Source organism: Lolium rigidum, chromosome 3, assembly GCF_022539505.1.
Source record: "Lolium rigidum isolate FL_2022 chromosome 3, APGP_CSIRO_Lrig_0.1, whole genome shotgun sequence".
NCBI lineage: Eukaryota > Viridiplantae > Streptophyta > Magnoliopsida > Poales > Poaceae > Lolium > Lolium rigidum.
Genome location: NC_061510.1, coordinates 277,409,980 through 277,423,735, shown reverse-complemented (window position 1 = coordinate 277,423,735; position 13,756 = coordinate 277,409,980). Strand labels below are relative to the sequence as shown.

The 13,756-nt window shown below is 43.3% G+C and overlaps 1 protein-coding gene across 1 annotated transcript; it reads right to left on the bottom strand.

The window, feature by feature from the left end:
- Positions 1 to 10,093: 10,093 nt before the first annotated feature.
- Positions 10,094 to 11,446, bottom strand: LOC124696566 (phospholipase A1 EG1, chloroplastic/mitochondrial-like). The gene has a single exon (XM_047229278.1). The coding sequence runs from the start codon at positions 11,444 to 11,446 to the stop codon at positions 10,094 to 10,096; it is 1,353 nt and encodes a 450-aa protein (XP_047085234.1).
- Between the last annotated feature and the right edge of the window lie 2,310 nt (positions 11,447 to 13,756).

Here is a 13,756-nt window from a genome sequence, read left to right as displayed (position 1 = left end):
ATGTGAACCCTAAATTGCTTCTAACCTAAACCCTAGGTTAGAACATGTGATATCATGATATTTTCCTTTTGATCCATAGAACCATAATTGGCAATTAAATACTTTCCATGTCCACATCAAATGTAGGAGCCCTATTATCCATAATTCAGTATTCCATGTATGCACACCTATCTTACCTAGATGATCAAATAGGATCAACCTTAGTCCGTATTACCAAGAAACTTATCCTTACTCATCCTGATTTAGCATCACACCATTGTGATGAACCCTAGTAGCAACCATACCAATTATTTACCATTACATCACTATAGTCCACTAAACCCTACTAGTGTTGAATACTTATGAACCATCCTATATAGAAACTAATTATTACTTACCTAAGGGAGTCAAATAGCAAAACCTTGTACCTATAAACCCTAATTGCAATACCTCTTATTATTTAAAATGTATGTTCTTCAAAAGTTATTCTTTTGAAGAAGATAAGGAATCATCATCAATCCTGCCTAATAGGACCTATAGCCAATAACCAGCTATCACCAACAAGGTATACCAACCTTGATAGCAACTATTTATAATAAATTGCTCAAGATGCTTAGGCCTAACTCAACCCTACAAGTTCTAGCTATTGATGAATCCAACCTTATTGGGATCCATTTAATCCTTACTCTTGAAACCAATTGGAACCATAGAACACCATAGGAACCACAAACCTAATTATCATACTTGTTCTTTATTAAAGAACATGTTCTTCAAAAGATATTCTTTTGAAGTATATAATAAATAACCATTAACCATGCCATAGAGTACTAAAACCAACAACTGTTCATTACATGTTAGGATTATACCAATTCTCATTGATGTGTGCTTGTAATATTATGGTTGTGATATATTGCATTGCTTATTTATAATACCAAGTAATCAACCCTAATAAGAACCTTGTTTGTGAATCACTCTAAAAGTGCAACACACCTTGAACTAATCATTACAACTCACTAATCCTAAATAATCGGGGTTAGGTCACGCTTAGAGCGATTGCATCTCATACTTATGCATTACTGCATCCTTGCCAATCTTTTAAACATCGTCCTTACCGGACGTGATGCTATTTCAGAATTTGGAGTTATTGCGTATCGAAGACCTTGCCACATAATCTTGCAGTCAAGAAAGGCAAGTTCATCGCTTGCTCATGTCATTTGAGTATTTTTACCAAATTACTTGCAAAGTACTATGTTTATCACTATTGCATAAAAAGCAAAACCACTATTTCATAACTATGAATATGACTATGTGGTGGGCAATGGAACCATGGATTGTGTTGATATGGTGGAGGTTCCATTGCAAGGATTTATATCCATCTAGGATTAAACAACAAATGTCGTCCAGTGATTCTTGTGCCTAGTAATACCCGTGTTAACCATAAGATCCGGAGTGGGACGGAGTAGTCAAAAGTGTTTCCACCTCTCGTTCATCAACGGATGCGCATTACTTGTAGGCACTTGATCTCGAGAGACAAGATGCGAGGTGGGGAACCCGTAGAAGTCCCCACGGTAATGTGGTCTATGATGGGTTGCAACTACCGGCGAAGGAATGTATGATAGAGCTCTGCATTGTCGTCGTGGTCGGGGTCCATCCTTAATTGGTGTAAGAGGACCGGCGAGGACCCAGGGTCGGAGATTGCAACAAAGGGTGGGTGTTCGAGGTAGCGGAGGAACATGATTGGCTAGACCTTATACCGGGCCTCACACCAAAGGAAGTGTGGACGGGAAACTCGAGCCCGGTTGGCACCAAGGTTAAGATCTCTTATGGGTAAAGCAACACACCTCTGCGAGTGTAATGAATCGTGACTAGTCACTCCCTGTTCGGGATATGGAACTGCGAACGCGGCCGGAAAGGAGCTCCATGAAGTTCTAGTAAACATGTGAAGGCTGACGGACATAGTTCTTCTGAATAAAAGCAACCTTTTGAAGAAATGATTATGAAAACCTGCATTGGTATTAGAATTTCTGGTCTAATGCCGTAGCTAGTGCATTAAACACCTCTTTCCTATAATGAACTTGTTGAGTACGCTCGTACTCATCCCACTCCTAAATCCCCTGCTTAGATATGGAGGCATCGAAGGAGGATCTACAGTGCAACTCGAAGATCGAGGAGTCAACAACTACTTCAAGGGTCAGGAACCTGTCAGAAGAGATAAATACCACATCCAACAAGGATAAAACCTAGCTTAGCAATAGAAAGGAACTTGTTTCCTAAACCTAGCTCCTATTTAGCTAGAATCTATTCTTAGCCTCTATAGCTAGTTAAATACTCTACAAATAGAGTTCGTGATAAGATTAGACTACGAGTCGTTCTTCTGGAGTTATTTGCAGTTTTACCTCATTGTAAAGTAGGATGCTGTGATGATCTTATGTAACAGAGTCAATGTTGTAGTTCTATAGACATGCCTTGGACCCGCATATGTTTCTGTTGTACCACTCTGAGCGATATAATACTAGTGGAACGGTGTTTCATTGGTGTTATATCAGACTTGCATACTACACCATGCAGTGGTATGCCGGGTCACCACAGATACCCCATCGAGTAACTCGACGAGATCTCCCAGACTTGCAGCAGAACCGACGTTGCTCCTTGCCATCATGTCCAAGAATTTTCCACCCATGGATCCGATGGATGATGCTGATGATGCTTTTGGTGATGTCGATGCTTCTGTCGTTGAACCTGAATAGATCGGTTCTGGTCGGCGAAAAGTTCCTTGAGTTCCGATGTTGAAGCTGAAGCTCCCGATCGTCAGGTCCCTCCCCCGGCTAAAGTCGCCAAACAACGGGAGAAGGTGGGTGGGTGCGGACGAAAATTTACCGATCCGAAGCGCACCTACTCACCGATCTAGTTGAGTTGCTTGAAGAAGAGGTCGTCGAATTCATGCTTTCAGTGTCCAAGCTTCCCACAAACTGCGCCCATGAGAAAGGGTTAACCTTGTCAATGCCCATGATGATAGACTTGGATTTCTAGGAAGGAGAATGCTAGCGAATCAAGAAACCGATCAGCTAAGCCAGGCAGCCGACGAAAAGTATGATCAAGGACAAATCGCCGAGATTGTATTGTATGAAAACTAAGGTTACAGGGTGTTGCGTCTGGCTGAATCTATCCCCCCTCGGTGGCTCCTCCTAGCTCTTATATATCGGGCTAGATCCGAGAGTCCACCTTGAAGGCGTTTACATGTTGTATGTTAGTTTACCCTATATGGGCATAGCTTTCCTATTTTATATAGTATATGGGCTTTGGCTTCGTATAGATTTTTTTTTGGGTTTTCCCTATTTTTTCCCGGACCTTGCACCAGGGATGTCATGGTATAGCCATGTCACCCATCTTTCTCCAAAGGCGAATTCTCTAAGCTTTGTCTATCATTTGAATCGCACCATCAAGAAGCTTGAGCGTGCAGAGATAGAGCACTGATAATAGCTTTGATGAAAACAATTCTTCCACCAATGGAGAGAAAGGAAGAAGTAGGCGCAATTGTGCAGTTTACGGGATTATATAGAGGGGTGATGTTTTTGGCGCAAGGTCTAGTCAGGTCAAGGAGGAGCCTAAGATAAGTGAATGTAAGCTAAGCTGCGACAAAAGAAGTCAGCAATGGGGCCAGCCTTGGTGAAATTCACGCAACCTTTCACTAATGTAATAAAACACATTGGTTAACTTCTTGATCTGAACATGAGTTGGAGCACAAAGGATGAACTAAAATCTAGTAATTCAGAACTAAAATCTAGTAATTCAATGTGAGCTGTTGAAATGATTCTCTAGTTTATTAGTGCCGATTTGTTTATCCTTGTGAAACTATAGTTACAAATAATTGGTTGTGCCTGATAATGAGCTTGTTGAAGGCATTGTTTCGTGAGCAAGGAATTTCCCTTTGATCGTGCGACGACAACGCTTGTGCACTGTTTTCTTTTTGGAGGTGTCACTTTTCAAGAAGCTAGACTTCTGGTGTTGTCTTGATGGTGTTAGGTCTGCTGCTACAAGGAATTTGCTGCTACAAGGAATTGATCGCTGTAGCGGGTTTTTTCTTTTGTAATTCTTCTTCTTTTTAGGCTGTGTGTATCCGTAAGGCCGCTAGGGCAATGCATTGTTGCAGAGGCCGGGTGTAATTGGTATCTTCGTGATATTAATATATACTCCTTATTGAAAAAGTTAGTTGCAAATAAATACATGTACACTTCCTCAACAAGGGGTATGAATCAATGAATACATGAACACGTCTTGAAGACTTCTCCCCACCCTAATTTGGATATCATCACGACTAAGGGCCTTTCCTCCTTTCCAAGGCCTCCTTAACCTCAAGCTCTTGGGTCCTCTGCATGAAGCGCATGTTGGTATCATCAAAGCAGTCATCCAACTCAGGCATATTGGTCCCATTTCCATTATTGAATAACACATCAAAGTACTCCCTTCACCTGTTCTTGATCTCTTCTTCTTTCACTAGAAGTCGATTAGCCTCGTCCTTAACACACTTAACTTGGTTGAGGTCCCTTGTCTTCCTCTCACGAATTTCCGCCAACTTGTAGATATCTTCCTCGCCTTCTTATCATCTAGTATGTCATATAGCTTATCATAGGTCCGCCCCTTGCTTCACTCACAGCTGGCCTTGCATTTTTATTCGCCTCTTTGTACTTCACCATGTTTCTTGTGCTTCTATCGTGGTGCCAACTCTTGTACCACTTATTTTTATCCTTGATAGCCTTTTGAACATCCACATTCCACCATCATGTGTCCTTCGCTTCATCATTCTTACCCTTTGTCACTCCTAGAACCTCCCTAGCTACCTTATGAATGAAAGTTGCCATCTTCACCCACATGCTATCTGCACGTCCCTCTTTGTCTCATGGTCCTTCCGAGATCATCCTCTCTCTAAGGGTTTGTTGCGCTTCCCCTTTGAGTTTCCACCACTTTGTTCTTGTGATTTAGGCACCTTTGTCCCGCGCCACACGAGCGTGAAAGGGAAAGTCGGCCACCACAAGCTTATGTTGCGCCACACCACACTCCCCAAATATCACCTTGCAATCCAAGCAAGCCCTCCTATCCATTCTTCTAGTAAGGACAAAGTCAATGTGGCTAGAGTGTTGGGAACTACTAAAGGTCACTAAGTGAGATTGTTTCTTTCTAAAGAAGGTGTTAGCTACCAATAGGTTGTAGGCAAGTACAAAGTCTATGATGTCTTTACCCTCATGGTTCTGTTATCATTATCGAAGCCTCCATGAACACCCTCAAACCCTATGTTAGTTATACCCACATGGCCATTGAAATCTCTTCCAATGAAAAGCTTCTCATTTGCCGGTACACTTCTAGCAACGTCCTCTAAGTCCTCCCAAAACCACTTCTCAGTGCTCATCTCAAGCCCAACTTGTGGGGAATAAGCACTAATAACATCCACGACGAGATTTCCAACAACTAGCTTGACTAGGATGATCCTATCCCTCTGTCTCAACGTCCACTACTCCATTCTGGAGGCTCTTGTCTATGAGGACACCTACGCCGTTCCTAGTACCGGTTGACCGTGAATACCAAAGCTTAAAACCGGTATTCTCGACCTCCCCCGCATTTTCATTCGCCCATCTAGTCTCTTGGGCGCAAAGAATATTTACACATCTCCTGATCGCAGCATCCACTAACTCCGTAGCTTTCCGGTCAAGGATCCTACATTCCAACTACCCACTCGCAACCTATTTTCCTCGGCTAGCTTCCTTGCCCTTTGCATCCTTCGAGTGAGATGCAAAGATCTTTGCCCACTTATCACTAAATCCGAGCGAAGATGTAGCGCACCACTATGATGGTGGTAACCCGGCCCTTGCTTATTTAGCACCACATCTGGGTTCGATATGGTGCGTCACTAAGGGAGTTATGCCCCAACAAATTTATATTGGGTTTCATATCCATAAGAAGACTGGTTTTTCAAGTTGGCTCGCCAAGCCCATTACAATCCTCCTCCTTTACCCATGTTTGGCACCGGTTATTCCTAAAAGACATAGGCAGAGTTAAATCCTATATGATGACATATCGCGTAAATTTTTAGGCGACTGCAGAGGGTCACCCCGCTAGTATAGTAAACACTAAATATCTACCTGGTCTTATAAGTACTATCCAATATATGCAACCAACAGCCATTACTTAGCAGTTCAGATTGGTCAAACCCCTCTGGGATGTAACACATCTACACCCATCAGTTCGCTACGGTTACAGATAACCATCTGTGATGTTTTTGACTCGTCAGGATGGTATCTTTCTGTAAAATCTATTGGCAACGATATCAGCAGCTGTGGAGCTGGACAAATAATGTCTCCAGGCATCTAACAAGTACTGCTTATTTGAATGCTGATCTGTTATATCAAATTCCAATGATAACTGGATATCCAGACTGCTACAACTACATCACTTGGATCGTCAGAAATATTATTCTATAAAACACACATGGGACATGTTATAGGGTTGTATCACGTGTACCTTATGCTTATGGTAAGTAGTTTGCAAAATAAAAAAAAGGGAGATGGTTCAGGATAAGGTATGTGTCAGGTGTGTCCTATACATAACCATATTCGTGGCCTGGAATTTGCACGTATGCATGCACATGTCTTATCCTACATGATAGTCCCATAATGTTTTCTGTTCGTTCTGAAAGTTTGGATCTTACTAAAATCGGAATAGGAGCTGTTGAACCTATTTGTACTTTGTTCTCCCCCCCCTGTGCTTTTCACGTTGTGGTTTACATGTTGACCAGACAAGTCTTAACAGTTGACATCAAAGTGCCCCACCAGCAGCCAATAACATGCCATCGATTATAAATAGACCCTAGTCACCCTACAAGATGATAGGGTTGTTGGCGACTACGGAACAGTCCATGCAGCTGAGGTCAGGAAAACCGGCCTTAAACAATTTTCTAGATCCTAATACGAAGGCCGGTGCCCCTAGAGTTTTGTCATTTTGCTTGATTTCATAACAACTATATATGAGATAGTAAGTATATTTAAGTGCTTGCGTTTTGACACTAGAGGCTTAACTTCCACTGCCTGCAAATGTGACATGCATGTGCTGACATGGGGGATGGGACTGATAATAAACGAGTGTAGAAGAAAGGTAGGTCACACCACTTCTGTGAGAAGAAACATACTATTCAAACTGAAAGTACCTGTCAGATTGAGAAGAGAATACCCTGATGGCCTGATGAATAAATCCAGTTGCTGTCGACATGGGTATAGCTCAAACATCTCAATCTGTGTTCTAAGTGGTTTATAATACATCTAATGTGAACACCAACACACTATCAATTGAATTCTACTCAACTCTACGCCTGAGGAAATAGTTTGTACAATTTCGTGGCAGAAAAGAATTGGTTGTGTAAGGCCACGACAGGGCCGTGCATCAGCAGGAGGAGACATATTGGCCCCACAATGTTTTCTGTCGGTTCAAGGCATTTGGAGGGAGAGGTTTTGTTTGGTGCGATCTTTCTTTGATGGCCAGAAAGTGCAAGCATCCAAAAGTTGAAGTACTGTCCCAATCTGAAGAAACAAGGTAAAGGAGGGCAATATGAAATATTGTCAATACATAAGATGATGTACTTTTCACGATTAAATTTGCGCCTTGTATTTAACTTTCACCTAGATACTCCTATATATATATATATATCAATTACCTTAACGCCCGTGGATGGCTCCGGTGTCTAATAGAGGTGCTGTCAAAGTTCAGATAAAGGTGCCGGTTGAGACAATTCGACGCATCTATGGATGCATTGAAAAGTTCTAGTTCACGAATCACTCGTGTTCAGGGCTTAAACAAGAGTTCATCACTGCTGCAGAAATATGTGTGCGAGAGCATCTCTTTTGACAACGGCTAGATTTGGCTAGGTTTGCTAGTGCATAACTGGTCTTCGCAAAGGGTTTAAGAGAAGAATCCAAACTGTTTCTTGATCACTTGGGATAAGCCCTTCTTCTCAAATTGTTGAAGTGTTTGGGATGTGGGTACCTTTCCCAAACGGCTCTTCTGACACAGCCATATTGGATAGAACTCTCTTCGCGAACAGCCTAGTCCTAATTGCACCTGCAACATCTACGTGGTTGATAGATTCCATTGTCTTCCTGGTGAACAATGACAAAACTGGTTTTCTCGGCATATTGGACTAGTTAATATCTTGCATATAACCACAACGGAAAATTATGTAAAAAGCCCGCAAGACTAGTTTTCTCGGCTATGCAAGGCAATGAAGGTCCTTAGTCCTTGAACTTGGGACCATCTCTTGACTCTTGAGAATGATGTGGGAAAATTATGTAAAAAACCCTCGCAAGACTATTCTGTTCTTGTAGTGTACCCAGCAATATGCAACATCTGCGTCTTTGAGAACGGCCAACCATCGACCACCACCTTGGTTGCCCGTATCAGAGACGAGGCTGCCCTTTGGGCAAGGGCCGGAGCCTCAGGCCTGGGTGCCATCCTGCCACAGACCTGGGACGTTCCTGAACCCCCTTTTTTTTGTTTTCCTGTACTTCGCCTCCTAGGAGGATTGTACCAAACTCCTGTTTAATTTCCAATGAAATGAAAAGCAAAAGTCTTTCGCGTTTTCTCAAAAAAAAAAAATGCATGTATGGGCCACACAGTTTTTTTTTCCTGCATGTTGCTGTAGACTACAAGAACAAAAAATACGAGCAAGAATATTTTCGTATAAAGATAATTAATTTATAATACAAATTAGTTAATACAGTTAATCTGAAGTTGTGATTCGAAGAGAATATATATAGGTGTGGCGTGCATCCCCTCACGTTTGGCAACGTACTATGTATATGTTGTGTATGGTTACAATATTTGAGCTCATCAGATGCAAGTTTAAGCAACACGGAATAAAAAATCCAAAGAAAATATGGGGCATTGCCTGCCGATGAACTTACTGAAAGTCATGAGGTCTTAAGTGTCGATGTATAAAATCATGGATACTCTACAATCTCACAAGCATACCCGTTCGAGTATGTAATTATTTGGTCATGGAGATGTCTAGATCACCAGATGCTACGAGGGACTCAATTTACTCAATGCCCAAAACCAAGCCCTCTTGTACGGGTAAAAGCCCTACGTCTCCACTGGATTGAACCATATGGGGATTATACAAAGAGGATTATTACAGTGGAGGAAACTTGCAATTTCTAATGATGAACTTGATGGAGCTAGGTAGGAACCAAGTACGGTATAGACTACCCTACTCCGCTATCTTGGATACACTCACAAACCAGTATCAACAAAAGATGTGAAACATAATTTAGCAATTCAAATTATTATTTTATTTTTGAACAAACTGGCACCGCCACCCATCTCAAAGAATAATAACCGGAGATCCATCATTACCCAGCAACGCCGTAATCGCATATACTGGTCGAAAGATAGCGTATAACTCACACCTTTTTTGACAAAGAGAGTTTTCAAAGTCGCATCAAGATGATAAAACTGCAAAGAGTTTACACCCAAACTCTGCATAACGAAGATATACATGACCTGATGGTATGGATGAAGTATGAAGTGAACTGATTGGTATGAAAGTCAACAATGTAATCATAGATTCTAGGCATGTTTCGAGAAAGAACTTGTTTCACATAATGTCTTTGATATTTTTTCTTACAGATGGTTCAACCTCATACGCACGGTCACACCACAGACATTCAGAGGCATAAAATTCGAAAACCAGTATGTACGTTATGACTTTAAATTTTGTTTTGGTCTTAACAAGCACTAGATCTCTAACAAGAAAGAAGAGTCTGACATGTGTTCATGTTCCAACTATACTATAGCTATAAGAAATTGATTATCATGATGATCCACTGCAAATTACCTTTCCCGTCATCACATGTAGCATATAAAGCTGTAGCCGTGCATATAAATGTATATGTACTGTCGATTTAAGTTGATTTACAGGTAAGAATGTACATCCAAACCTGGAGGATCTCCTAGTCCCCATTCACGATTTGCATATGCGCGAACTGAAGCTGCGTGGTTCACTATGAAGTATGAACATTATGGGAAGCTGCAGTTATGTCCATCAAATCAAAGCATAGAGAGCGTCGACGCATCAAATTCCCAGCATGCGCAGCCACTCGCCGGTACGAATCACCGCAATTTTCCATCTCCACGACTCAAACACAGATTCAAGCATACCACTCATCATCTCATCTTCTCCCCTTTTCGCCGGGGAAGCAGTGGCGACGGCGGCGTCCTTAGGGAAATTTAGGAGCTGGTTGATATATACCTCCAGATCGTGTACGCAAGCTACGTCGCCAGCCTTGAAGAAGTCGAGGGCGACCTCGACGCCGACGTGCGCGTAGCAGGCCTTGCTCCATGGCATCTCGTATCGTCCTCCCAGAACCCTAGCAGCCTCGTTGAAGAGGATACCGGGCATCTTGGTCACCGGGTCGTTCGCGTTCGCCACCCGTAGCACCTTGACGCCGAGCTCGTCGCAACGGTGCTTGAACTCAAGGTTGCCCACGCGCGGGCCGCCGAAGGAGAAGACGGTGATGGGGATTATTGCACCGCCGTGGCCGCCACGGTTCATGCCGAGTTCGGCGAGGTCGTAGCCGAGTAGGAGTGCGAGGGAGCTCCCCATGCTGTGGCCGGCGAGGGTTATGCTGATGTCCTCGTGCTTGTGATCGGCGATGAGGCGCGATATCTCGGAGAGGAGCTGGTTGCGGCAGCTTCCCGAGGTGAATTTCCCGGCGTCGTTGTCGGATGTGTAGAGGGAGAGGAAGCCCGACTCGACCCTCACGTTGGGGCGCGGATCGGCCGGGTCAAACCGCGCCGGAGCCAGCGCGCTCATGAAATTAGCCAGCCATTCCGAGCATGTCACGGTGCCGCGGAAGGAGACGAGGATGTCGCGCCGGCCAAGCCGCCTGGCCTCCTTGTCCGACGCGACGGCCACGTAGCCGATCCACCGGCTCTTGCTGCAGGGGCGGGAGATCCCCATTGGCAGGGTCACGTCCGGGGCCGCGTAGATGTACCTTGTGACCTCGTACCCGGCATCGGCCATGCCGACCGCGCGCAGGATCTGTTTCTTGCCGTGCTTGCAGTTGAGGTATCGCTTCGACCTCGGGTCAAGATCGAACGCGCGGTAGCAGGCGGCGACGAGCTCCCCGTACCGGACGAGCTCGGCGCGGAGCAGCGGGTGGAGAGGCTCCACCAGCCCTCGCCAGTCGTCGGCGCCGTGCACCTCCTGCCACGAGCACGCCGCCGCGTGGACGTCGGAGCGGCCGTCTACGGGCGCTAACGCGGCAGTGGGTACGGCCACCGTCGTCGCTGCAGGCTTGTGCTGAAGGTTGCTGCTAAGGCGCAGTGTGACATGCGTGGTGGAGGTCGCTGCCACAGGCGGCATGCAGGCGCGGAGGCGCTTCGTAGGCGAGCTCGGTGCCACGGCAAGCTTCGCCGCCGCCATCGGTTGGAGAGATGGATGGAGGTGCACAAAGGACGGGGAAGGGTTTGCAGACTTTGCAGTGATCAAACGATGGGTACTGTGGCGGGTGTGGACTTATGTAGGTTGTCCGTTTTGTCTTGGCCAACGTCATGGGCAAATCGATCGGTGTGGGAGGTGGCCGGAGAGAGCTTACGTGCGTTGGCGCGCAGATTTGACAGGAGGAAAAATTAAACAGAAAAGTGGTCGGTTGCGGGTCTGAACTGTAGGATCCAAAACCTGCCTACAGGGTACGTACAGTCTATGAGCATACAAGCCCGTGAAGCACAAAGTGAAGATAACCCGTTAAAGAGCGACAAGCATTTTGTCTGGCTCCATTTTCATTCAAATAAAAGAATGCAGTCACCCTAGACAGGCGGACGTCCTTCCCTATCGAGGGATTTTTTTTGATTCATACGATAGAAAAATTGTAGAGAAAAAAAACTATATGGGATGACATGTCTAATTGAATCTTACAAAGGAGGAATCCTCTTTGATTGTGGTGAAGAAAATTTCAGTGAGGTCTATCCTAATGCTATTTTTCTATGAAATTTACAGTACTATGGAATAATTTTCTATTAGATATGATCTTATGAATTAAACGGCTCCGAAAGAAAATTTTCATAGTATTTCAATCCTACACAAATCCTTCGAAAATCCTATGAATCAAAGGAAGTCTGAAAGAAAATTCTGCATGCAAGAGTTTAGATTTTACCACTGGTGTCCTTTAAAAAAAAGATTTTACCACTGGTGAGCTGGATGTGCAACCCATGTTCATAGGTACACGAACAAAGACGATGGTGTCGTGTGACAACCAAATCCTGCAGTTGGCTAAACGAAAGCCGGACAAGACTAGGGCTTGGAAGGAAAATACATTGGAGGAAATTTAGTTCAATACTTTTAGCTTATGTCCCTTGCAGGATATTTTGTATCGTGATCCATTTTATTATGCAAAATACATTTTGTTTTAATGAAATTTTCCAATGGAAGTCAAGTATTTTCCCCTCATGAGAAAAATCTCCGGTTCATCATGTGCACCATGCCACTTGTCATTGTTTATTGTCTCGCTATTACTAAGATCCTATGAAAAAACCTACACAACTAAGATAATGTTACAAAATCTCCTTCTATGTAGAGGCAGGGGGTACAACCTCCTTTTCTGAAAGACAAAATATCATTCTGAAACCTATGAACACATAGCTTGATTTTTTACTTGGGTTCACAACATAACAATGTACTTTTATTCAGAGGCCGAAATTGTGAGCAGAGTAGTGAAACGGTGATAGTGTTTCACTTGGATGTTATTAAAGGAAAAAAGCTAAAGCTTTTCTTGGTGCCATTAGTTGTTTCCCCTCGATACAATTAGCAACAAACTCGCATAACTGGTCTCAAACACTATGTTGGTCGATCCCCTATGACTCAACGCCAGTGACTAGGATGCGTGAACTATGTTATGGGTCGAAAGAAAAGTTAATATGCGCTTAGACCATTCCAGCACGTGATCATAAGTTTTACCAACGGAGGTTTCCGGCTTGAATCATAGGGTTTAAGAAGTCATCGGGTCTTAATCTGCCCTTGGCCAAGATTTCTTCTTGTACATGAAAAGGGAAAATAAAATTAACATGCAATTCGCAAAGTAGAGGCCCACGACCAAATCTTGATGTGGTAGTTGCCTTGGGGAGTTTATTTGCTCGCTCCTAGGAAACGAGTTGAAATGATTGGCCCTGGGTCATCAGACAATCTTTAGCTCAACTTCAAAGTGCCCTTTGTAATCTCGAAGAGAGATGGGATTCTGTCCCGCCTCTTCTTCATTGAACTTGAGCTTCTCTTTTCTTTAGACACATTTTCTAAGAGACTCCATAGACACTTTGAGTCAACATTTACTTTTTGTAGGGGCATTGTTAATAGGCATGAGAAATATAATGTAATAATCACGATAATTACTAAGAGTATTAGCAATATATTTAGGAGATTGAGTTGGTTAGACTGATGAGTAAGTAATGTTGCTTAAGGTGGTGATTGGTGAGTTTAAGGGTAGCTTCCAACACATGTTTACATTGCGTTTTTCCTAATGTTAGAGAATATATAGAGACATATACCTGCTATTCATTTCGTAGTCCTACAAAAAGTTTCACATTATCCCCCTTTTCGGGCATAACCACTTTAACCTCATTCTGATGATAGTTGATATTTTTATAATTAAAGATTATGATTTCTAATCCTTTTTAACCAACATAGTGCACGATATAGTTTGAATATATTCAGAATGTCACTAATTTAAGTTAGTAAGTTTCC

What these genes read in the sequence shown, in the direction of transcription:
- LOC124696566 (XM_047229278.1), bottom strand. Translation starts at nt 11,446, where the DNA reads ATGGCGGCGGCGAAGCTTGCCGTGGCACCGAGCTCGCCTACGAAGCGC.